The sequence below is a fragment of the Balearica regulorum genome, chromosome Z (genome assembly GCF_011004875.1).
Source record: "Balearica regulorum gibbericeps isolate bBalReg1 chromosome Z, bBalReg1.pri, whole genome shotgun sequence".
In the NCBI taxonomy this organism is placed as follows: domain Eukaryota; kingdom Metazoa; phylum Chordata; class Aves; order Gruiformes; family Gruidae; genus Balearica; species Balearica regulorum.
Window position 1 is genome coordinate 40359580 of NC_046220.1, and position 27901 is coordinate 40387480.

General features: G+C 37.1%; 1 protein-coding gene across 6 annotated transcripts in view; it reads right to left on the reverse strand.

The window, feature by feature from the left end:
- Nucleotides 1-27901, reverse strand: part of LRRC2 (leucine rich repeat containing 2) — a 73617-nt gene that overhangs the window by 30424 nt on the left and 15292 nt on the right. For all 6 annotated transcript variants that reach the window (XM_075739547.1, XM_075739546.1, XM_075739548.1 and 3 more), the window contains 2 exons: nt 19449-19659; nt 11539-11695 (listed from right to left, as the gene is read on the reverse strand). In XM_075739547.1, coding sequence (XP_075595662.1) covers nt 11539-11695; nt 19449-19659 — 368 coding nt within the window. The remainder of the gene's footprint in view (nt 1-11538; nt 11696-19448; nt 19660-27901) is intronic.

Below are 27901 nucleotides of genomic sequence, written 5' to 3' on the forward strand. Positions count from 1 at the left end.
AAAGAAAAAAACTCCTTAATGGGATGATGAGCAAGATTCGTAGATATTTTCTGCAGTGATCACTAACATTAGGCAAGGCAATAGTGCTGTGTTGCACTCGTATGGACTTCCCTTAATCAGCTAAGATTTTGGCGAGAATTTGAAAGGGGGCGGTAAAGACTTGCAAAGATTTTGATTCTACCAGGGATGAGATAACTATTGACCTCTGTTGAAACTAGAGAAGTTGGCCACTTTAGAAAACTTGCCTGCTAACTGAGAAGCCTCTTAGTATTTTTTATAGAATGTGTTTATTGGGAACAATCACTCCTACTATACTTACTACCTCAAGAATTCTGTCTTTGATATCCAGCATTGCATACTTTTGATTATAAAAGATAATGGACATGTGCATTCGTTTCATTATTTTCTTTGTTCTAATTTATCATCCTTGTTGGCTTAATTTTAAGGCCCTTAAAAAATTTCAGGCTACGTTTAGTCACATTATACATTCTGCTTCTTCCATTTATAGCATTACATAATCTTCAGTAAAAACAGGTCTGGAAACACCATTAAAATGCAAAATGTATTTATTACACTGAAAAAATGCAAATTATACTGTGACTTAGTCAAATGGGAAGAGCTAAGGAATTTGAATATATCAAGTAGCAAAAGGATCAAAATACATATATAACAAAATGAGAACATTTTATGAACAGTTGTGCACAAGTTTTTTTGTGTCACAAAATGGTTTCACTTAGAAGGCACCTTCAAAGATCACCTAGTCCAAAGTCCTACCCAACCTGACTTTGAACATTTCCCATGATGAGGCACCCACAACTTCTCTAGACCTGTTCCAGTGTCTCACCACCCTCATTGTAAAAAATTTCTTCCTTATGTCCAATCTAAGCTTGTCCTTTTCAGTTTAAAACCATTGTCCCTCGTCCTGTCACTAGAGGCTCTGGTAAAAAGTCTTTCTCCGTCTTTCTCGTAAGCCTGCTTTATATATTGAAAGGCTGCAATTATGTCTCCCCAGAGCCTTCTCTTCTCCAGGCTAAACAACTCCAACTCTCTCAGCCTGTCTTCACAGGAAAGGTGCTCCAGCTTACTGACCACGACCCTCCTCTGGACCCATTCTAACACATCTACTTCCTTCTTGTGCTGGGGACCCCAGAGCTGGACACAGTACTCCAGGAGGAGTCTCACAAATGTGGAGTATAAGGGGAGAATACTTCCTTCAACCTGCCGACCACACTTCTTTTGATGCAACCCAGGATAAAGTTGGCTTTCTGGACTGCAAGTGCACATTGCCAGCTCATATCCAACTTCTCATCCACCAGTATCCCCAAGTCCTTCCTTATGGATTTGTTCTCAATCCATTCATCCACCAGTCTGTATTTGTATTAGAAACTGCCCCAACTGACATGCAGGATCTTGCATTTGGCTCTGTTGACTTTCATGAGGTTCACATGGACGCACTCCTCAAGCCTGTCCAGGTCCTCACGGATGGCATCCCATCCCTCAAGTATATCAACTATACCATTTAGCTTGGTATCACCTGCAATATTCCCCTCTAATCTGTGATATTCCTGAGATATTCCCCTCTAACCAGTGATACAATACAGCATTCACAAAGAAAAACAGCAGTAAAACTTAAATGCAATCGGAAATCAGGAGAGAAGAGCATCTTGTGTCAACGGGTTCTCAAAGCAGACTATGTATTGGCAAACTGAGACAAGACATACCCAAGACTCACAATTTTATATCATTTTTCTATTTATAATCAAATTTTTAAAAAGAATCTGGTGTTTCATGGGATTTGGATGACACTGGAAAGAATCTCTCTACAGTACATCTCATCTCAACTGCTCAGAACAGTGTTATAATAGTGAGCTTATACTTAAGGCACTAACACTTAGCTAAACTCCCTTCAAAACAAAAGCAGTTTTGGAGCTGCTCGCCTTTTGTAATGTGTGGAAATCCTCACCAAAGGCCAGATGGTGCTTCCACAGAAAAGGACAGGGAAGAAACATAGGGAAATGAAAGCACCATATTTTTTCCCTGAGAGATTTCTGTTGGCAGAGGCAGCAGCATGCAGTTTGATGACCAATACTAACAGCCACCAAATCACACAGCATTATACATAAACCCCAGAGTCTCCTTTGGACACAATATTGTCTTCAAATGATGGCTGGACCACCCAAATCTTTCTCACAGGTGGCAGACAAGCCATATATGGTAAGAATTCCATTATATCAATCTCTACGTGCTGCAACAGATAAAAATATAGAAGCTTCCACTCAGCTTCCTCCCAGTTTTTGCTCTGCCAGAAATAGAAACTGAGGTGGTATTTCAAAATTCAACTGTCCTTTTAGGAAGGTAACCTTGTCTTTCCTATTCACTGTGAAGTGCTGTTTTAGTTAAAATAGCAGAAGCAAAATTTTCTGAAAGACTACAACTGGCATTGTTTTGGCAGTACATTATTGTCCCACAAGGGTCATTGGGGCTAATGCAAGAGACTAATAGAAGCAGCTTAATGGTGTAAATGTGTGAACTGCCTTATTTCCAGATTTTTAAGCATGTAAAAGTAATAAAAGTTTAGCTTACCCATGATGAAGCTTCACCTGGTTTACTATCATGATGCAGACAAATGAAGGTATTAAATCACATGCTAAGCAGCATAAACATAAACTTACCAGCTCATTGCAACAAAATAATCACTGAAGCAGAAATGCCTTAAAATAAAACAATGAAGCAGAAAATTGCAAATTAATTCCTCATCCAATTAATCCCTCAGTGAAGAGGAGCAAATCCCATTGGAATGAAAAAGAAACTAGTTACTTATTAGCACTGGAATGTTTTATCTTTTCTTTTAGAATTGGGATATTGTTCCAGGTCTGTCTGGAAAGGAGTTAATTTTCTTCATAGCAGCCCATATGGTGCTATCTTTCGGATTTGTGACCCAACAGTGGTGATAACACAACGATGTTTTCACTGTTGCTGAACAGTGCTTACACAGCATGAAGGCTTTCTCTTCTTTCTCACTCTGCTGTCCCGGTGAGACAGCTAGGGGTGGGTAAGAGGCTGGGAAGAGACGGGGACAAGACAGTGGACCCAAATTGACCAGAGGAATATACTGTAACATGTAACATCACGTTCAGTAGTAAAAGCTGGGATCTGGGAAGGAATGCAAGGAGAGTTTTCCAAGGTGGTTATGGCTCAGGGACTGGCTGGGCATTGGTCAGCTGATAGTGAGTGATTGCTTTTGCATCACTTGTTTGTTTGCTTGTTTGTTTTTCTTCACTTATTAAACTGCCTTCTTCCTGATGCATGAGTTTTCTCACTTTTGCCCTTCGATTTCTCACCCCATCCTGGTGTGGGAGCCTGAACAAGCAGCTGCAGAGGGCTGAGCAAGCAGTGTGAGGCATAGCTACCTACGAGTTGTTAACCCACAACAGGTGTATTTGCTAACTTTTTGGCCACTGAAATTTCTACCTCTCAGTTCCATTAGTAGCTGGAGAATTAATATAAGCAAGACAGCTAGTGTCACCAAAATCCTAGTTACCCTCTTGTCTAACTCTGCTCAGGTCATGTATCTCTAGTGCATGACTAGGAGACATGGAGCAGAACTGCTTACCAAAAAATCATAAAAATTTAAGTGTTTCTGGGTAGAGTGATGAACACAAGCACAGCTTCCCTTTCTGACTTTTCTGCCTTCTGAAACCATGGTTTTTCAAGATATTTTTTTTCACAGTTTCTAACATGTACGTCAATGTTCACAATATGGTTTATCCCAGCTTGTAGGTATGAGAAACCAAGTATAAGATGCATCACATTATTTCTTGTCATAGATAATCTCTGTCTAATCTGACAGAAGCGCACTACAGAATCTACAGACAATTGCCAGTAATTGCTGTGGCTAAGATTATGAAAATTACTGGAAAAAACCCATGAGTCTTACAACTGAATTTAATTCTCATGAACTCAGGACAACAGAGATGAATGGGATACACTTCACTGAGATCTGCCTGCCAGGACCAATCTCTTGCATTCTGTGTAACGGATATTTTTTCACCTCTGGGCTCTCTAGTGGATTAAGTTATGCCACCTGTCAGCTGAGCAGTAATCAAGCATTAACCCTCCATCTAGGACCACAAGACATACATAGGACTTGCCAGGACCTCCTGGATAAAACCCTTACACCACCACTTCACCTAATCGCTTTTTTTTTTTTATTTATTTATAACATTCTGTCATAAAAGTAGTTTGTGTTTTTTTTTTTTAAATTCACTGCTCTTATGGAAAAACCAAGCTACAGTTTTGTCCTTTTCATGATTTGGAATAGTCTGCGGATTGCCAGTCTGAATTTATTTATATAAGTTCAATAACCATTAATTATTTTGCCAATTTTATCTTTAAATAGCTCTTTTCCTTCCCTGGTGTTTACTTCTCTGATGTTTTCATAGGTAGCAGACATGTCAGAATTTATTTTACTAGCCTGACTAAGCCAATTCTTCTAATCTCCTCTCACAAAATAAGAATTCCCCTCCTCAAATGGTCCTAACTAGACTTCTTTTGTATCTGTTTCCATATGAAATAACTTTTCTTGAATCTGGTGACCACAACTTTATGTATGTATCATACTGGATTGTCCTTCTGGTACTGGATTGTCATTCTGTGACTGCTAGATTAGGAATTTCCTTTCTTCAATTGTTTGCGTTTAATGATCTCAGGACTTGCCGCACAAATTATTAGCACCTGAGTACATGACCTTGAAATCCTCAATCATTAATTTAATCTCTCTACTTTTTTAGAAGCCCATCTGCTCATCCAGCTCTTCATATTTCTTCCTGTCTGTGCAGTGACAATAACACTCAAACTGTGACAGCAGAAAATTTCAGTAGCCCAGTTCCTCAAAATAATTAAGATGTAAACTCAGGACCGATCCTTGAGAAACTCCACAAGTGATCTTCCTCCTGACCGATAGCTTCTCTTTCCAAACAAATGCCTTGACGCCTCTGCTTTAGCAAGTCCTTTACTCATTTTTACAATTGTTGCATCAAAGTCCATTTTCTTAGATTCAAACATTCTTTTTCCATAGTTGACTGTATCAAATACTTTATGGGATGCCAGATAGACAAGATCTACTACTTGAAGCTCAATCATCTTCTCAAAAGAAAGACAGAAACCAAATGAGTTGGGCACAACTTGCTTTTCCTTTATAAATTTTTAATTTCAACCTAGCTTCCATTCAGTCTCTAATTACTCCTTTCTCTAAAAAACTGTTTAAAATTCTTACAAGACACAATCTACACAGGGACAGAATTAGGTTATATGAGTTGCCTGAATGGTAATCCAGGTTACAGACTGAGATCTTTTCTTTTCTCAGACAAAAGGAGTAAGACTGTCACTCTCCTTTTCCCCTAGATCTGTTAAACAAGGCTGCTCGGCTATTTTTGCCACCAAACGAGTACAAATATATGATTATAAGACTACATTCATGGCAATTCAAGATTATCAAATCCAGGTATCTTAGCTGAAGGAAAAAAAAAATTGGGGAGCAATGAATCCCTAAATAACCTTCAAACACCACAGGCATTGTCAGTAAGATTCCAGCCACTCTCACCGACATTTGGAGTTTATTGCAATAGCAGCTGGGGGACTGGGGAGTGAGAGGGGTGGTAAGGCAGTATGAACAACTTTCACTACCCTGTAATCTGTATTTAGGGGATTATTTATACCTTATTAGTGCAGAAGTTCTCCACTGTCTTAGGTATGGTGCCCAGCCACCACCAGGCTTGATGAGGATGCAACAGAGACATTGAAGTAGCCTTAGGGGGGCAGAGGCTGTGACACCCCCTTCACAGCTGCACAAATGTAGAGCAGGATTTGACTGCCACACCAGCCATCTATACATTCAAATAATGCTCAAGCACAACTTCTCAATTAAAAGTAGTAATAATAAAATTGTGGCTGCTACAACACTGTTGTTAACTATGCTTAATGGCACTGAATTTTCAGTTCTATAAAAAAAATGCAAATTAGGGAGTTAAACAGCTAACATCTCTGTGTTTTCCAAGGAGAGGCACTAAAGCAGTAATGAAATCCATGGCTTCCCTGGCAGTTTCACAATTAAGAATATTTTATTTTTAAGTGGGAGCTTCAATGCCATAGTCGTTGCCTAAGATAGCATTTATTCCCAGTTTAAATTTTTAATTCATTATTTAAAAAAATTAAACCAGTAATTAAACTTTATAATTTCTGATGGGCAATGCAGCATAATAATGGTATGCAACTTCACCATTTAGACAAGCCTACATTAGTGCTCCTAACAAGGTGTCAGAGAGAAAATACAGATGAGGCTACAGAGAGCCTTTATTATCTAAGGATCCCATTCAATGCAAATGCAGATACAACTTGTATAAACTGGAGCAAAATGCAAAGAAAATTTTTGCATTGATCTGCAATGATCTGATAGCAGCTTCCTATTGCGCAAGACAAATAGTCTCCTATTTCCAATCTTCTCTGCTGAATCAGTGACATTGCCTTTGATTTATCTGAAAGGAGATATTGATGTTCAAGCTTATAGGTAACAGTTAAAACATCAATTTTTTTTTATTTTTTTTTTCTCTTCAGCTCAAAGACTCCAAGCAAAGGAGGGATGAAGACTTCCTGAACTCCTTTCACATAACAAAGTTGAAAAACCTTCTTTTGCCACTTGGGCTTATAAAAGCTGTAGCACAGTACCAGGCTGACCCTGGCCTAGTAAAATTTCATTCTTTAACCAACCTTCATATGTTCAATTAAAAATTTTAAACATGATGAGAGAAATTGCAAGTGACTACTACAAACAAAAAGTAAAAACAGTAAAACTTGGGATCTCGTTCTGTGGTCAGAAGAGTATTATTACAATGGCGGGGGGGTGGTTTTTGTAGCAAAACATGAAGAAATTCTTGTGGGCTGAATGGTAGAGAGTCATACCTTTGGGGAAAAAAATGTAGGGTGAGGGTCTACTGAAAGGGCTGAAAAGGAAATTAATGAAAACAAAAATGCAATGAGCTGAATTTGGTAGATCAGAAATTCTATAGAAAAATATGTGACTTTCTTTTTTCATGGGAGGAGATAAGCTGAAACACGGACTCGGATCTCCCTGGGAATCCCCAAGAAAGAGTGTGTCTCCCACGAGCAAAGTAAAATAAGCTCAGTCTCCTGGTCAAAAACACTTTCTGAGCATCAGAAATAAACATGGAGTAGACTTTGGGAAAGGTAGAACAATACATTTTGATCACCTTGGAAACTGAAAAAGCTTCTTGGATAAAACTTTTCCATCATAACCTGAATGGTATGCACAGCTTTCAACATTCCCACTGTGACCCAAGTGAAGACTGAGCAATAAAACACAGAGTTTGCTAATACCAATCTGCTCTGTGTAGAAGTATATTTGTGTTAGATTTTAGTATAATACTCCCATTTTTGATAGCTTAAGCAGATGAATAAAAAAGATTATTTCCTCTTTAGTTGGTCCAATAAAAAGTACAGTTTTGCACTTTTGTGATGCACTAACCAAGGGTTAAATTTCTAGGAGCTTACCAGCTCTTCCAGTACGAGCAAGCCATCATTTGAGCAGCTAGCCTTAAACCAACTGGCATACTCCTAAAAACCATCAACTTGCAACAGATGTGTTTAATACTTCCTCTTCCAATGGGGAATATAAACAAAATTTTCCTCATTTGTATACAAGACTGAGCTGTTGGACAGATAATATTCAATACTCAATAAATGGCAAGGATAAGAAATAGATGAGTCTGCAACTCCTCAGAACTAGACTGATTTTAAGCTGAGAATATGTATTTTCTTCTTGGAAACTCACACATCAGCACACTGGGAATCTTATTAATAGAAGAAGCTATTTTAGGTATCTAGAAGTCATTTAAAACTGTATTACTTATAGTTTTCCCCTCTGAGTTCTAGGAAATTGGATTAATGGTATGCACAAATGAAATTTTATACTGTGAGGTAGGGAGGAGACCAAAAAACTCCCTGTGATTTCTTATTAAAATATGTCTCAAAAGCACAGTTATTTTGCCCTTTTAAATATTTGGCATATCAAAAATGTGAGAGAACATAATGAGGTACAAAGATTTTATTAACAGCTCTTTGAGATGTTTCATGAATAATTTGTGGGACAAAAACTCCTGATACAGCCTCACTATCCCATCCCAGCACAAAAGCTTTGGAATCACATGAAAATGCAGTTCACAACTTCCTACATGAATATGGGAATATATTCTATCGGATATTTTCAATTATAGCAATTACTAACGTACTGGCACTAACTGATATACAGCGACTGCACTGCAGCCATGCAATCCGAGCCAGAACTGCAAACTCATCCAAAAGCCATTGCCAAAGAAAATCCCCTGGCTACACTCCTGCTTATTTTTTCTGCAATTCCTGGGAAAACCAGACCTGACAACTTTGAGACAGACAACAAATCCATTTTACAGTTTTCTCCATTTTTGTTTACTTGCTTCCCATGAAAACACTTGCTATTCCACAAAAAGAATCAAATAAAAAGTATTCTCATCTGTCTTCTGATCCAATTTTGATCTGTTCAAGTGATCATAGCTAAGAGTGTGATTTGAAATATCTGAGAACAGATTTGTCTTTCTTCTCTCTGATTCAGAGTAGAGCATTCCCTTCCAAATCAGGTAAAACAGGAACACAGATTCCAGTTCCTGCAGATATTTTAGTCCAGAGACTGCTATAGTAGCAATACTTCTTTTCACTGAAAATATTATCAACTCCTGTTCTCTCACACATTTAAAGCCCTCTTATGAGAATCAAAAGTAGTCCGAACATGGCTCACTGGTCTAGCTTCTGCTGGATGATTTGTTGGTCTAAACTTGGCTTCAATTCTGTCTGAAGATTAAAGACTCGACAGCACGCGTGTCACTGCCAACTTCAACCATCTGTCATTACTCTCAAGCACGTTTTAGCTGTGATATTTACCTATTTGCTGCTGTTTTGTAAACAGAACACAAAATGATGAATACTTTAGCACTTAACCTTTCCAGAGACCTTACCTTCTGATTTAGCACCCCGTCCTCACTCCCTGCTTAGATAGAGCTCCCAAACCAAAACCACATCAATTATTTTCACTGTGAAAATTTAGCAGCTAGATGACTAAAGTATGAAAGGTTTCATTTTGAAGCAGCATCCAAAAACTTCTGAATATCCAAGACCTTTCATAATAATGTCTTATTAAAATAACGAGCATTTCCAATACATATTAGTTGTTATGTCTGCATGCATATATAGTACATGAAATAAAAGCATGGCCATTTACAAGCAAACTACTTTACATGTCAACAAAGAGCATTATACAAATTGAGATGAAAAATTCTCTGTAATTTTTGTCATAACAACAAGGGAAGTTCCATTGCATTACTAATAGGTGGTCTATCAACACAGGACGTTCACTAAGACTGAAAACCATTAGGCAGTTTTGCCAACAAAGTACTGAACAGTTCAGTTGCACAGTCCTGGAGTGGCTTTTTTGTGTTATTTCTTTTCAAACTACATTGGTGAATCTGTGTCTTTGGATCGGCTAGAGTTGCTGCTGTGATGTAGACTTATTGTATAAATAGCATCTATGGCTAACCAAATTTGTTAATTTGGTTATGCAGTGTCTCAAAAAGAAAGGTTCAAATCCAGGTTTCTCCAGATGAGTGGTTAGTACAGTCATGCCCACTCTCATTTAATGAATCTTGAAAAAAAATTCTGAACAAGAGTTCACTGTTAAAAGGAGGATGGTGAGTGCTATAACATTGTGTCTGAGGCACGAACTACAACAAAGTTTTCTAATATTCACTGGCCCTTCCAGTCAAACATTTACATAAAAAGGCAGCAAGAAAAACACTGAAAGAAAGCAAGCAACACCTTGGGTATTAGCTAGAGGTATGAGCATATTGGAGGAAAAGTGAATAAATGGGAATAAAATGAAAGTTACTGATGAGCAGAAATCACATCCTTTAAATGCAATTGAAAGAACAGTGATTGCTACTAGAAGCATTTGAAACTTTCTTCCTTGTTTCCCAAGAGAGATCTGATATGGCCTCTACGTTACCCTCTATAGAGAATTGGTCATGCTAGAATGACCTGGTTTTGTGCCTTTATTCTGGAAACAGACTTTATTAGCATTCATAATCACTTTTTTGGGGGATAATTTTCGTTAATGGTGCACAATATTACAAGAAGAAAGAAAAAACTTTCTCAGCCTTTACCTGCATCAATTGTTAAGCAGCAGCCCCTTAAAACCTTATGTTTAATGGTTTAGAGTAGCCTCTGGAAAGGAATTAGGTTCTTTCCCCTTTCTTCCACACCACCTGGTAGAAGTTATTTGTCCATTAAACTGACTGACCCATCTGAGTTCCACAGTCAAAGTGCTGACAAAACAGTTAGTGTTTATTTTATGTCCATTATCTCCTGCTTGTGTCTTGTTTATGATTTGTTACTGTATTGAGCTGCCAGGTTGAAACTATAAAATATATTTCGGTGTCAGTGGGAAATTTTCTGTGTAAAATATAATGTTAGTAAATAAATCAAAAGCATTAGTATTACTCTACTAATAAAGTAGAAAAAAGTAGAAAAGGGTAGAAAAGTCTAGCACTGACTCCTGTGTTTCAGGATGCTCTCTCTCTTCCCGTTTTTCTTAGTTAAACCTACGGTAACTACAGAAGTGGAGGTTTCAGCCTTTATCTTCTATTTGAAAGTTGTTAGCTCTTAGCATACATAAGGAATACCATAAGTCATGGGGAAAGCTTAGGACTACCGCATTTAAAAACAAAGACTGAGGTATTAGTACAACCTGGTTGCATGGACTAGCTTATGGGGGCCTCATAGTGGACCCAGTTTCTTCATCTCCCAAAGATACCACCAGTTACAGCAATTTTCTTCCTTGTAAGAGCAGTAAATCCCTCTCAGACCATTACAGTCTTTCGAACAAGCTTTTTATAAGATCAGAAAACACAGGAGACCCAAACACTAAAATTCTTTTTATTATGTAGCTTAAAATAGCAAAGGCCAAACCATGTAAACATTAAGAATTTGTTTCTCTTAAAAGCCTGATGTCATGTTGGATACATCACTTTATTAAATGGGGATCATTACTGAACTCATTATAAAATTCAAAGGACAGATTTTTTGCAACAGTGTATTTTTGATTCCTTTTTGCTTCGATCTTGTGTTTCAATTCATCTTGTTTGAGCTTTAAAATTCTGTAACACTTCTATTTTTCTTAACCTATAAGGAACATAAAACACCACCTGTTCTCAAGAAAAACTCTCCATCTACTCAAATACAAGCAATAAATGCCTTGTAGCCAGATAACAAAAATGTGTCAGTTTTTTCCCATGTTTGAGCCATACTACACACATGGTATTGCATATAATTTGGCAAGTATAATTACAGCCAGAGAGCTCTATATCTACAAGGGACTGCTCACTGGAAACAAGTTAAATGCTATAAGTATAAATAGCTGAATATCTTGAACCAACTTACCGATTTCCACTGGGAGATAGCTGATTTGATTTTTTGATAACTCCAGTACTCTCAGATCTTGAAATAACGCAATGTAGGTTGGAATGGTTTGTATCAACGTATTGTTCACGTGCCATTCTTTCAGATAGATCTGTTCTTTCAGAGAATCTGGGAATTCCTGTAAATGAAATAAGAACAGGTAAATAGAAAGCATCAAGTTAGAATTTCATTCCACCATGTTCCTAAATACAGGCAGAAAAATTCCACAGCCAAACCTCAACACTTTGCCTTAATTATCTTGATGTGGAACAGCAGTTCGCCAAATCCTCATAGGAGCTGTTTGCTTTTGAAGAGCACTGCAGCTGTCTGTCACCACATATTCATTTTTTAACTGCTAATGCAATCATTTTGCTCTAAAACTAAAACCTATCTGAAGCACTCAACCTGTTTGGTGTCTCCCATATCACCTCCTTTTTCCAGCTGGAGCATTTTTTAAAAACACATTTCAGTGCTTTAATTCACACAACAAGATGCAGTAAAATGCAACACAGAATAGAAGAGTAGGTGAATGGAGAATATCTAAATAGTGTTTGCCAAAAAAAAAAAAAAAAAAAAAAGTGTGACTATGTTGTTAGTATCTGCCAATGTTTCAAAATTTGTTTGCCAAGATGGAACACCGTCCAAGGAACAGAAATATTTCAGATAGGATGCACACATATCACATTTTGAAAGTCTTTTTTCAAATAAGTAACTTAACTTCCTAAGTTATTTCAGCAATGTTTGAAAATTTTTACTAAATTTCGTTGTGAAGAATAAAATGACTCAATTTTTAAATCAGCCCATAATTGCAATTAATTCTTGCTTTAGTCATGCAGAATATTTTTCTTTAAGAATTCTAGTATTGTTCCAAATACACAGCAAATAAATTTCCTTCTGAGTAATTTTCAGACTGTTCTATTTGTCCAAAATCTCCAATGAATAGGTTACTGAAACTAAAAAGTTTTAAAGCCTTTAATTCTTACAAAATGGCTTTAGTTAATTGGTATTCAGTTCAGATGAATCTGAATCTTTCTTTGAATTATGTCATCAAATTCCTTGAACTTGAAATAGACAAAAATCAATTCATAAAGTTGAAGGTCAGATCATTTAAACTCCACTTTCTAAAGCAGCACATAATTTACCAGTGTGTCCTTGTTTTTACATCACTATGCATTGGTAACGTCTGGAATAAATAATCTGGATGAGGTGCTACTGCTAACTTTGCTCCATAAAAAGAGATGTAAGAGTTTCAGCCTTTAATTCCTTTATAACTTCCAAATTTCTTTCCTGTGCATGAAGAATATGACACAGTAAGAATTACTGTTTCTTATACAGAGGACATCACCCACATCTTTTTTTCTTCTAAATTTCATAGATTTCACCAAGACGTTAACAAGACTGATGCATTTTAACCGTTTTTTATTAATTCCAAACTTCTGAACTAGGAACAGTGCTACTTAACTTTTAGCTAAATTAAAACATCTAGCTGTAAATAAAGATATATTGAACTGTTGATCATAAGCTGCTCTTTGGTTGTTGCTGCCTCTGATTTCAGTTCTTTTCAAATTTACACATGCAGACACTTAGCCGATATACGTAGTTCTGCCTTGCTACCTGCCCTTCCATATTTGATATGGATCATTTCATTTCTTGCTTCATTTTCCCACTAGGTGTATATTGCATTGTGATCCATCTTCTATATTTGTCAGTTTATGGCAGTTAAAAAATAAAATGCTTGAAATGCCTCAGGGCTGGTAATGAGAAATCTCTCCAACTTTCTGGAGGGGGTTTCCACTCCTCCACCTTCAGTGCTGCACATTTTTCTGCAGCAAAATAAAAGAATAAATACAGCAAATTCAATTAGAATTGTCTTTCCCACCTGTATAGAATTGAAAATGCAGCACATCATAGTGGATAGCATTTAGCTTAGTGTCATAGATGCCAATGTAGGGAAAAACCCTGATACACAGGGAAAGCAGATACAGAATAGTCATAACAGAAGGAAAAAGATGTCTTGGTAACAGGTACCATTTGCCACTCTGTTTCTCCACAGTCCAGGTCTGTCTTTGTCTTTCTACTGACTAACCAGTTTTTTGCACCGCATTTTCATAGCAGACCATCTCAAGCTTCTCATTGGCAGATACAGCAGGGAGCAGAGGGGAACGCTTACCCCTGTGAAGCCAAAAGCCTTGCTGTGCTCCCAGACTGAAGGGGTTATCCCACAAACTTCCCCTTGACACACTGAAAACAGTGCAGCACACAAAGCACCCTCTCAAATTACGATCAAATTTCTTCATAATTTTAGAAAAATTAAGCAAAAAAAAAAAATATTTCTTATTAACACAAAAATGATTTTTTAAAATATTTACGTTTGTATTAAGGGCAGTTTAAAGCACCAAGATAGTCTTATGTGGCAACTGAAATAAATTCAAACATGACTTCAAAAGAATGGAAGGAGGTTCCATTCTTTTACCCATTGTCTTGACTTGCGTTTCTTTCTTGCAATTATTTCTTTATATCTTATACTAATACTTACAATTTGCAAATGTAGGTTTACAAATACTTTGCTATAATGTGCTTTTTTAGCATTCTCCATCTTACAATACATTTTATTTGTGTTGCTGAAGCATAAATTGATGTGATATTTTACTTCATTTACAAACTAGATAGGGATGGGAACTGAAATTTGCACAAGCTTTACGTTTGCTTTACTCTCTGATTCCCTTGTGTTCTTTTGTAATCTTCTACTGCCACACTAAAGCTGGCAGCCTACTGATAAATTGCTCCACAAAGACTGACACTTGGAGGATAGCCAGTCTTTTGCCTTTAACAGCAAAACAATCCCTCAAACTCCTTTGATTTTTGGGAGGGGAAAAAAAAGAAAAAAGGTTTTAAAAGGGAATAAATAGCAAACCTACAACCATAGTTGATTATACTAATTCTAATTAGGAGAGAATTTACCTGCTAGACATAAGCCTGAACTAAAACCATGATCAAAGCTCTGAGGAGTTTCGATTCTGTTTCTTTTCCAGCTCTGTAGCTTTATCTGTCATGAGCCAAACCAAAACCATGGATCCAGGTCTCCCTCATATTTGAGTAAGTTTGGAGCTACTTCCAAAACTAGTATGTCTCAGAGCTACCTGTACTTCCTAACCGGGTCAGGAATTTTATACTTTCTTTTTTTTTTTTTTGGGGGGGGGGGGGCAAGGGGGAGGAGGGGGCCCGTGGAAATCTCTGGAAGTTAAATTAAGCACAAAAGAGATTTTTCTCTGTTCATTCAATGCAGCAATTCTACTTGACCCTTTGTGGCAAATAAACACCTCACTGTCACTAACAGCTGAGAATAATAAATAGAAGTTCTCTGTTCTCTGAAAATACACAGTATGTTAGATGACAAAACTAGGAGAATAAATACAAATGTACTAATTAATTCGCTGCCTTTTTCTGTGAAGAAATGATATGCAAGAAGGTCATGATTTACAAGTGAAGAGTTTTACCACCACTCATTCATTTATTTGTTGTGCACATTTGGCGTTAAAGTAGATATGCATTAGATCCTCTGCTTAGGCAAAGCACCACAGCCAAGAACAGTCCTACTCTGTATTTGAGTGAACATCATCACATTTCCTTTGCCAATATTGATAACAAAAATTCAAAAATTTGTTTTTCCTGAATATTTTCTGAAAATCATTTAAAATTTGCTGATCCACCAGAGTATAAGTATTCATTAGTTAGGAGCAGAGAGTCAACACTCAGAGGGGGAAAACAGAGATAAAGTGAATTCATTGAAAAATTCATATGAATATTCATGGCATTATTTTGCCACAGTATTCATTCTGCTCTAATAGCAGTGCTATTTCTCTGAAGAACTAATTTAATTCAGTAGATACATGTTTACATGTACAAAGGTTCTCAATTAAGTGTTTCATCAACTCTCCATCATTCTCTCCGAGGCAATTGATTCAAACGCACAATTCAAGAATCCAAAGACCTTATACAGCTCCTTTTCATGGTGGGTTTTCCTGGAAAACTCTCAGATAAATAAAAAGTTTTTCTGAAACATTCCTTGGGAACCTCAAATTACTTGTGGCACAGCACACCATTCTCATGCTGTCAAGTCCCAAGGGTTTTGCAAACACAGGAGGATTTAGGAGACTCACTGCTGGGGCAATACAACTGGATTCTGCCCATTTTTATAAAAAGAGGAGAAAATCCTGTCTGATTTCATTCACAACATCAGATTATGAGACTAGCCCATTGGTTATTATATGTCCTTTTCTTTCCTAAATACAAATATTAATTCATTACTGTTTCCAGCCAGCAGAAATGCACCACACAGGGATGTAGACACTTGAGTCATGAATATTTGGCTGGTATGTGAAAGAGGAGGCAAGGGCCACTGAAGCTTAAGGATGTTGTCACACAGCCTCTTCCAGGCAGAGCTCTGACAGGCAAAGGTAACACTATCTCAGCACTGCAGGTATCAACCACTGTCCACAGCCAGAAGCTAGCCACCATGGGCAGATGTGGCCAAACCATTACCCAAGTTAGACGAGGATTTTCAGCTTCAGCGGGATTCACTGAGTATGCGTTCTTCAAGCGTAAAGGCTTGATACTAATCCTATTTGCAACGTTGCAGCTCAGAAGATTCCTATTACACTAGCGTGACCCCGCTGTTAGAAAACCGTTGTGACTTGAGATGTCTAGAGGCTCAAGCTGCATGTCTCAAAAAATTAGCCTAAAAGTGAGCATTAACTAGGAAGAATTAATGATGCACAAGGAATTATGGATCTGCATAAAGAGAATACAATTCCTCAGAATTCATATACTGTAAAATCAAGCCCTACACTCTTTAGCTAATACACTGTGCCTATTTGTCTAACCTGATAATCATTGCATAAGCTTTATCTTTCCTCAGATATGTTAAAATAATTACTTTACAAGTACAAGGAATGGTGGGTTTCCACCTAATGAAAATACATTATCATTTCAAAGACATTTGAGAGGTGGGGAAAAAAGTGGCACAGCGGTCCCAAAGGAAGGAATTCCTATTAGGCATTCAAAATGTGTGATCTACTCTGATTTTCTCCCTTACAAAGGTTCTCTGAAGGAGATACGAGATGATTTTCAAAAGAGCACTATCGAGGTGGTTTTCAAAATAATTGTCCAAGCTATCTGAGTATATGATGGGGTGTTTTACAGAACCCATTTTTAACCTCGTACTCAACAATGCAGAATCAGTGGGCCAGATTCACTGTTACGCTGTAGGGATATGGAGCATGAGACAGTAGCATCTTTGCATGTCTGCATTTTTACCATCTAGACAGCCTGGGCGCTGATTACTGCTCAACACAAGCTACCATTCTAATGGACTGCAACATTGCAAATAACAACATTAGCCGATTTGTGGACTCAGCTCATTTGCTGCTGAAGTTTCCAGTGAGAGCCCTTACATTGAGACCTATGGGAAGGATGTGGTAAAGCTACTTGCTTTGATCTTGAAAAATCCCTATGCTAGGGATTACTCCTCTGTGAGACTTAGCTTCACAGTGTCCAGAAAGAGAACGGGTACAGCCCAGAAGCAAGCCTAGTTCTCAAAATTAAATCTGTAAGTCATACCAGCAATCTACTCAGATTTAGCTATCAACTGTCTAGAGGATGTATTACTGTTTCATTGATGAGAGGAAAGGCGAAACATAATAGAAATACTTATCATCTAAAAGCAAGTGAGATACTGGATTCAGCAGTTAGTTCCCAAATGGACACTTCACAGGGCTGTGCTATTTGCTGCTGCCAACGGTAAGTGGCCAGCCAACAGCAAACCAAGCTGGTTATGTGCCTGTAAAACCACACAGGCAATCCCAGCTCTGACTTCTCCTAGTGTCTAAGCATTTAATCTTCCAAACTTTCAACTCATAGCTGTATTTGTGTGCAAAATACATTACAAAAACTAAACCACAGATGATATCACAGCTCCCAGCTACATAACATACAGGCTTCTCTGAGAAAACTGTCACATATCCACAGATCTTTTCACATGCAAATTGCAAGCCTGCACAGCTTTGGTTGTATAGTCTGCAAATTCATTTTGCCTAAGTGCATTTTTTTGTGAGAGAGTAACAGGGGGAAAGAGTGTCATGTCTGATTCTGTCTCTGGTTTAGAAGCAGCATTTGAGATTAAAAACAGCAAAATAAGTGGTATGATTTGTATAACTGATATAATTTTTACAAAATTTCTGCAATAAGGGGAAATACACTTCTTTCAGAACTCTGTCAAGTTGATTTTCACATTTTTAAAATAATTTTCAGCTGTTAGAGACTGGCAATGGTCTTTGATTTTGAATTGGTCTTCTCTAAACAAAGCAGCTTTGGTTTCATCTTTGTTTGCAGACACCTGAACTATGTCACAGTATCTTGTTGAAACAGCAAGCCCACTTTAACCAGGCTAGAGCTGGACAACGAGGCACAGTGGTTGTGTGATATGGCCACAGTGAGCATATAATACGGTGACAGAAGCAAAGCACATGGTGTTTAGGAACATACTGCTCAAGGTGGCATAATGGCATAATCTTTCGGTATATCAAACTGAAATTAAATGCTCTGGAAAACACAGCAAATTATGTATGTTTGATTTTGCCTCCTAATGTAAAGCCTTGTTTATGATGACAAAGCAAAATGTTAACTGTTTGGCAAAAGAGGATAAGCAATAGAAAAGTTTAGTTATGCAGCTCTCTGCTCCCTGATGCACTGAAAATATTTGCAGTTGCCACTATATCAGTGTCTAAGGAGATATAATAGCTCTTTTTTTTCCTCCTAACCTACCTACAGAGTTTACAACACAGTAAAGTGTGCAGTATAAGACTACACAGCTTTAACATTATTTTCAATATCCAAGATTCTTGAAATATGAGATACGATAGCTCTCCAGCAACCAATTCTACCACATGAATGATTGGCATCAGTTGAAAAAATAGTCTCCTTACTAGACCTGGATGGGAACCAGGGTTTTCTGTTTTCCAGAAATTTCATCTATTTTATGTTTATTCAGGAAAGAATTAAAGCCAGAAAAAAATGAAAGCCAAAAAAGAAAATACTTTCATATTCAAGATCAAATCTGGGAAAAAGTTATGTTTCAGGTCAATCAAAAGAATTGCTTTAGTAAAATTTAGCCACTTTATCAATTGACTTTTTAACTGGCACTCTTTGAAATTAAAATCTCAAAAATAAATTTCAAAATTATAAATTATATGAAAGTCAAAATTCTAATTTTACTTTCTCATTAATAAAAAGTAGTGTGTTTTCAAAATACATTTCAGTCAAAGCGTTAACAACTCTGGAAAACTTCAGACAAACCTTTGCTGAATTTCCAAACTGTTAATTCAGAGCTTACTTCCAAACTGCTGTTTAATATCAAACACAACCGCATGTAAAAAGTGTTTTTTTCAGCAAGACCATTGTGGATTGATGCTAATATTAGTTTTGATTTGAAAAGAGCTTGAGAAAAATGTTATATCACACCATTAGAGCAAGAAGACAGATCTCTGAGTAGTAGAAGACATCAACAAGCCAACAAAGCTGAATATTATTTTCATCTCTTTCCATCCATTGGGGAATTTCAGAGAAAGATATCTTATTGCAATATGATTGCTTATACCAAAATTTTTGAGAGGGCTAAGTTTACATGTATCAGTAGAGGATTTAAAATAAGCATATTTGAAAAATAAACCCCTAGTTCAGGGTAAGATAGGAAATGCTTTTGACACTTCTAACACTGAAAAAAGCATCAATGTCATATGCACTAGCAAAAAAAGGAAGGTTTTGGAGATTAAGAGTTACAGTGCTAAGCTACCCAAACTCTTTAACCATAGAAACATATTTTCCATTATATTTACCGTCCACTGCTCTCCAGAAAGCTGAAAAATAAACTTGTTTCTTTCCTTATTTTCTTCATCTGACAAAGTATGCCTCTTCTTGAGCTGAGGACTCTTTCCGTAAGTGTCCAAGATCTTCTTATCGGTGTCTACAAAGCCATTCTTGAGGTATTTTGATTGAGGAATGCCTTTCTTCCGGCACTCTAGTATGAAATTCCATTCCTGCTTTATCCTGAAATAGTGCCCAAAAGGGTTTGTGTGAATCAGGTGAAACAATACAGTATGCGAAATAAGTCTGAAAGCTTGATCTTTGTTTGCACAAGTACTGAACAAAATATAATTATGCATGCAAGATATTGGTAGTTAAAAAAAAAAAAAAAAAAATTCCTGGATTCATGCTTAGGTTTTCTAGACTTACATATAGATTTCAGATGAGCAGGATTTCATTTACTGACTATAAAACAGTGACACCCAGGGAATAATAGAAAAATGGAGACTGAGCACATTGTCACAAAAAACAGCATGAATGATGCCCTTTGCTTCAATAAGGTAGGAAACACATTGTCACAGAACAAGTTATATGTATAAATAAAAACAAAGACCTGGTGATGTATGTAAAATTTTTCAGTTGGAAAAAAGTCATTTTGGAAAATTAGAATTCAGAAATATTCCCTTTTCCCTGCCCTTTCTCATTCAAGTATTATGATCTATTTTCATTTTTTAGACATTATCTTCCAATATGATCTTAGAAGGTAGAGGTAAAGGTCAAAGTTATCTCATGCCAACTAATTTCAGATTCAATTTCAATGTAACTTTAGGCTCACCTCCAGGGCAAACTTTTACCCATATAACTTCAATTTCATATAATTGAGCATTGCCAAACGCATGTGCTTTAATTTAAGATAGATTTATTTCAGCTTAGTCAATTAAGGAACAGGTTGATTAACTGAAGCAAGCCTTCCTTATACCAAAATAAGACTCTGCAGAGCCCCTTGCATCATAAATCTGAGCTCACTCTTTGAATGTTAGATTCTTGTGGTACAAGAGATTCATTTATGTAATCTCCAGCCTCTAGCAGAAATTTTAAAGACTTGGAAAAAAATGACAAATGAAGAAGGGCACAAAGTTCAGGCTAATGCGCCCTCTAGAGAAAGTAAAAAAATGACATGTCTTACAAAGAGAATCAGATGCAAGTTTGTAAAATTCGAGTACGAAGTAACAAAACCTGTGCACATATTCCCAGCTTAGCATGGGATTTTCTCTAAAATGCTAATATGTTAAAACAATGGCACATGAAACAGAATGTCTGGTTTTAAGTCACATACAAGAAATGGGTTACAAATTTAGGTACAAGAAGCATCTTCCAAACTTGGTGAAAACAAGTAATTCTTGGACACTCATAGCAAGGTATAAGATAGAAACTGCAGGGCAGAGTGTATTTATGGGAACACGATAGCATAGATTAAGAGTCATATTTCACTCACTTCTATCAAAATAAATCTTTAGGGATCAAAACTGCATGCCTAAATAGGAAAGGTATTACTGAGACAGCTGTAGACTGCCCAGCACAAATTGTGGCACCCACTGAAACCTTTGGGGATGTTACAGAGATTTGAAAGCAGAAAGCACAGCAACAGCAGGAGACTTCAGCTATCGGCATACACACAGCACATTGACACACTACAAACAATATAAATTTTTGGAAACTACATATGACTGTCAGAGCAGGTAGCCTGAAAGACCACAAGAGGACCCAATTTAGTTTCAAGGAGCAGCACGCTCTACCTGGGTCATCAGAGAACTACAGAAAGCCCCTTCTGTAACAATGACCGTAATAATGACCGCAATGTATTTCCATGCAACATCTTTAGAAACAGTAAATATGGAAAATCATCCTTACAAATATTTCAGAAGATGAGCTACATATAACAGTGAAGTTGGTTAAAAGTGCAGCTCCCTGAGTAAAGTGCCAGCAGACTGCACTAAGAAAGCACAACCTCTGAATAAGTACATTCTAAGAAAGCTACTGTAAGGATGTCTTTCTCCTCTCATTTCCAAAAATGGAAAAATGAAAAAAGGTAAAATGGCATTTCTCTTCAAATGAAGAAATGAGAAAGCAGTATAAGCTCTGATAAACCTAAAAACACACACAAAAAAAGCAAGTGAAGTCACTTACTGCAGGTGTACAAACAAATAGGAAAACAATTTCTAGAACATCAGAAGCAGAAAACCTCTCAAAGAGACAGTGGAAGCAATAACATATCAAGATATGAAAGGAGCAGTGAAGGAATAGTTAAAGAAGTTATTGAGAGTTGCGGAAAAGTTACTCATCCTTAGCTTCAGTTTTCATTAGAGAGATCAGTATGCTCTTTACAAGTAGGCATCTGGAGGACTTTCTGATATTTAACGTGTCAATAGAGGAGGCTTAAGAACAAAAAAAATATATATATATATTTGAAGTAAATCTCCCAGGTTCTTTCAGTGTCTAATTGTGGACTGCTTTATACCACAGCAAGGGGTGATATGTAAATGAGGAAGAAAAAGACAAGACCGGACAGACAGAAAAACACGTCCAGCAACACGTTCAGCTCAGGGAGTCCCTAGAGGAGTACTAGGGCTCCTAGTGCAGTCAAGGAAGAGTCCACCACCAACCCACAACATTTCAAAATCTTTTCTGAACCTACTTGATATAACAAAGACAAGAAAACAGGCTAGAGTAGACTCAGCTCCTTAGCCCATTTTGTGATTCTTCAGCATGCTGCATCTGACACTTCTGGTTACAGAGGGAGAGACACCCAAGTACCTGATTGCACTAGGCAGCCCTACCAAAGGGTATACCTTCCAGCTGCAGTTTGGAAGCGCTCAGATGACAGAATTTTCCATACCAGCAGACATGAAAGTTGAAACACCTCTTTCAGATGCTTTGACACATAAGCCATTTCAATTTTTAGTGTTGATCTTGCCTATTCAATCTGTCATTTGAACCCAAGAGACCACTGGCACAGCAGAGGACACACAATGCAATAGCAAGAGATCACTAGGAAAAGCTAGAAAATAGCACTTTTATATACTATAAGAAAAATAAACAGGCCCAAACCACCTACTTATCTTTTTTTTCCAAAACTTGTCTACCACTGATAATTATCTATAAAAGCTCTGTATTACTGTGCAAGGTGGGTGGGAGGTGAAGTGGGCAGGGGGGCGGGGGGGGGGAGTGAATTGAATCCCCAAGGAAGAGGACAACAAAAGGATTTGAACCATTAAAAGGCAGGAACTGAAAAGCACCAAAATCCTGGCATTCTTTTTTCCTAAAATCTTCTAAATAATCCTAGCATTACTTACCACGGCTGAACTGCTGTTTCTCACATCCTCCTCCAGTCCTCCACATACAGCTTTTCTGTCCCTCTGTGAAGCTTAACTGCATTACTGCCCTCTAATTTCCATGGAATTCCTTCATTTTCTACCAAAGCGATAAACATTTGATCTCAGTGCATAATTCAATGCACTGAAAATCTTGCCCCCAAGATGTTTTTTTTGTATTCATTGCTCTTCACTTATGCACAAAAAATTACTGACTCGTTCCTCACAGTATAAATTCTAAGAACGTTAGAAACTTAAATGTTAGAAACAGAAAGAAGAGGTCAAAAAAGTCTAACTCTGAATAAAAAGTAATGCACTGAGCTGCTCTACCACGCCTCAGTGCTGGCTCTGTCAGATAGACCCCAGGAACACAAAAGCAGAGGGCTCAGATCTAAAACTTCAGTCTCTCATGACAAGGAATATAGAAAACAGCAAGAAGGGAGCTACATTAAAGATGAAAGAATAAACTGTCCTCTGGCACTTTACATGATAACATGTACCAAACACAAATCTCAGGAGGTCACGACATATTGTTAGCCAAATAATATAAAATGCACATAACAAAACCCACTGTTAACCAAATCAGTCAGTGAAAAATATTGACCTCAGAAGAAAGACAGGCATTAAAAATTAAACCTGGTTAGGAATTCAACATGGATATCACGCACTGATGTCAAAACCTGTGTCAAATTTCTTCTTTACTCATACGTTAAATTATGGCAACATGCTCTGTTGAGCTTTTAAAGAATGCCCGCTTAGGGTCACCCAGCTAACTACTATGTACAAGCACATTTTAAACAGATGGAAAATTAATTAATAATGGAGCAATAAACATGCATAATTTTGTACAGGACATCTCAGAATGAAAATATGATATATCCCAAGGCTGAAGATCTAACAATTTAGAATCCCCACTTGTATCCTTGGGGTATGCACTAACCAAACAAATCAATATGAGCCTTCCTGGCCCAGAGGTGTGACTTACAACTAGCTGGTATGTATCATTAAGCAAAGATTACAAAACTGTAATTTGCAGGTTACAGCTGAGATCAAACCAAAGGGATCTACTCAGCTATATGGTTGTCACTCAGCTCTGTCATTGTAAAAAAATTGAGATGATGGTACTTCTTAAAGGATCTTTATAAAATAAATACCATTTTAAGTCTTCTTTTGGTGACAATTCTCAAATAAAATAGAATTACCACCACATTTGTTGTATCTGAGGGCTATTACATGAATCTTCATGAAAGACAGTAAAGGCATCTAAACCAGTGTGGCAATCAGAGGAAAAAAAAAATCCACACAAATAAAATCAGCCTTTAAATATGCTAATATACTTTTAGAGAAATTAAATTTCTGGCCTTGGCACTTTAAAGGCTCCTGATATTCCAGGAACACATTTTCACATATGACAAATAAATGAGTAAGTTACAAAATCACAGCCGTCCTGAAGTTTATGTCTTTTTTATTAATGTTCAGCAATAAAATATTTGATCTTCCTCTAGAGCTTGGTCAAACAGGTGCAGCCAGATTAAAGAAACAACTGCCATTTTCAATATTCAGAAAAGTGGGTGTTTGTCAAGTCAAGCCTAATTTAAATGGGAACATGGACAAAAAATATATCTTTTTCTGGATGTAAGACCTAGGTGAGAACTAAGGTTCCAACTCAGCTAATTAAACCAGTATTTTCACTTTAATCATGTAAATAGTCCAACTAATTTTAAAAAAGACTGATTGCATGCTGCTTATGTTTGCCAAAAAAAAAGTTCTTTCAAACCTTTATATCTGTAACACAAAAGCACACTAAAGCAGACTGTAAATGGTATAGAGCAAAGGTTAATTCTGGCAAGCTATTTCCCAACACATTGCTGTTTTTCAGTAAGCTTTCAGAGCAATACACTACAGATATGAAAAAGAATCAGTAGGGAAATGGAATATTCAAGTATTTCCATTTTGGTTAGCGCTGAACTTGTCTTCAGGCAAGTACTCCCCAAACATTACTTCACTATTGGAGTATATCTGCAGCAAAGAGATTTAACAACATATAATTAAAATTTTTTTTTATTATAAATATTTCCTTTTGAGGATATGGGAGCTCTTTGCTTGGCATATTAGATTTTCCAACAAAATCGTGAATCTAATCGAGCTGATACAAAGAATGCTGTAGAACAAGTTCAATGATTGGACCCTTCAAAGGAGGGATCAGCTTGGAAAACAAGAAGTTTGCATTAGTAAGGATTTCAGAGCCATCCCAGTTAATGAGGAGTAGCTGGGTTTTTTTGAATGGTTCTTCCTTCTGCAGTTACCCACTGCTCAGTGTCTGATTAGAAGGTCTTGAGGAAAAGTTATGCTTTTTTACTTAAAGAAAGGAAGTTTCATTAGATGGCACTGTTTCCCCTAAATGAGGATGGAAGAAACAGCCAGGACACTATATGGTGACACCAGTTTAGTACTCCTGGGTGATGTTTAAACCCACGACCATTAAATAATCCTATGGAATTTTTACAAGAGCAGTACAGTTAAACTGGAGCTCTGCCCAGACTAACATTCCTGATGGACGAGTAACATTTGCTTCAAATTCAATTGATTTAACTTCAGTCCCTCTGCCAGGCTCTTCCATAGGTTGTAAAGGATTGTAGCTCAACAGCAGCTTTTATCTTTCAACCCATTTGCATGCATTATATTAGATGCAAGGTCTGTATGCACAAGTGCCTAAAAACAAAAGCAAATAACATAAGTGGTTATTAGCACTGCAGATCTACTCCCAACTTGTTGCCTATAATTTGTGTTTGGGGCTAAGGACTCCCAGCTTGAGTTTTACTTTTGCTTAGAAAATTTTCTGAATTGGGTATTGAGTGGGAGAATAAAGATAAACATCACAAATAAAATCTTCGTTCGGGTACAAATAGAGTTATAACACTGAAGTTTGGCAGAGAGATAGAGACAAATCTATTTTATTAAACAAACACATAACCTCTCAGGGAAAAAAAGTCACTGTCTGCCTATAGAGTGAAAGTTTTCTTTTGACTTTTAACATTCAGGAAGTGCATAGCTCAGAAAAGCAATACATGCACATTTAGCTAGCCAGACCTTGAGAGGAATTTTTTGGAGAAGAGACACTGGAAGCGGTGGCTGAACAGTTACCTTTGCTGCATGTTTGGTTGGTAGACAGGGGAGGCTGTGCCATTTCACAGCAAAGATTTAGATAGCTAATCTGGGCAAACAGCTCTGGCATTTCCTCACTTGAATGCTTAATTTGTCGGCCTTCAATTTTTACCTTACCTTCTTTTCACACAGAAGACAAACATGTTGCGATCCTTAAAAAAAAAAACCAACTAACTGTAAACTTTCACTCTCATTCCCTTTCCAAAAAAATTGACAAGTAGAAAGGAAAAATTATTGAGGAAAACCATCATACCACATCAAGTTAGTCTGACAGCATTAAGGATTTCAGGGTACAATATCAGATTGTTCACCACTATCAGAATCTAGAAGATGAAATATAAAACAGTGCCATAAACACAAACTTCTTTCCATATTATGGACTTTCATAAACATGTAAATAACCCTGGAACAGTGCACATTTTTTGTAGCAGTTTGAGTTTCATGTCCTATGGGAGATTTAGAATGGGCTCATATGATAGAATTAAGGACATGAAGTAAAATTAAATTACTCCTTCACAACAGTCTACTGTTCTTTTTCTTTTATACTCAGTTGCTGGTTTATATATACCCCCTGCCCCCAGAAGTCAGCATTCTTTAAACTGCTGCATTTCCACAGTCCCACAAAACCAAAGGTGAAGCAGAGGACTGAATTAACTCCACCCAAAGTGATCTGATACCCTTATCTCAGAGAGCCAGAGAAGACCCTCTCACAATATTCTCAGTAGACCGTTCTCCAGAATCAGCTTTCACTGGCCAGCTGCTTAAACATCTGTTCTAGACCTGTAAATTCCCCAGATCTTTACAAGACCTCACCATTAATGCAAACACAGTTCAGGCTTTGCATTTATTTGTGAGGTTTTCCTCTGAGAAAACCTTCAGTCAAAATAAAGAAATATCTTACATGTGACTGCTTACTGACCCTGCATGAGCAAAATTACCTTGCCCCAAGGCAAGCACAGTTCCCTAGAGACTAATTGGGAATTTTTCCTCAAATAATACATACCACATTTCGCTATATATTATCAGGTCATTTTACATAGCAGCACAGCTGATAAGGATCTGCACAATCTCAAGGGCATTAGTGAATTGTAACCTCTTTAAGAAAAACTGGATTTTGTTTAAAAAAAAAAAAAAGGGCAAAGCAGCCTCAGCAGGCCAGATTCCAAACTCATCTGTTACATGAGTATATTTGCAGAGAAAATCTATTAATTTCAGCCTTCCTTGGGAATTCACTCTGGCTGCTGGCAAAAGTAAATATCTAGAATCTTAAATGCAGCCCTCAATTTGAGAAACTTCTTTCTTTGAAAGTCTTTCTGTAATTATCATTTTGGGTCACAATCCTTTCCAAAATACTTTCTTACTGTGACTTGACAGTAAGTACTAGCATTGATTTCAGTGGACCTACCTGACAGTGGTAAAATTTTAATCTCTAAATAGAATATTAGAAATCAGTCACACATGGAACTCCCTAAAATAATGAAATGTATTTATACAGGGAAACATTATTTCTATTAAGCATTTAATTACAATTACAATTTTATCTATACTTTTGAGCTAACAGCAAGCAAAACCTTGTCCTGTTTTGGGCCCAACCTTTGGAAGCACTGAAAAGCATCTAAGAAGTAACTTGCAATCAGACCTTTAGGACCTAAAGGCCAGTGGTCTCTGCACACCTTATAAAACAAAGATTTTTCTTTTAACTGAATTTTGCATTTTATTACCACTATTTTCCTGACTTTGACCATTATCCTACCAGCTTTATCCATGCTATGGGGCCTGCATCATAAGAATGGACATGAACTTTGCCATTTATTTCAGTGGGTGAAATACTGATCACTCACATTCAGGAAACAAAAGTCTGATATATTTCCTCCTTTTTTCAAAGAGCTCTAAAAGAAGCAGGACTAACTGGAAAGCAATCTGATTGCGTGAAAACATGTAACAAGACA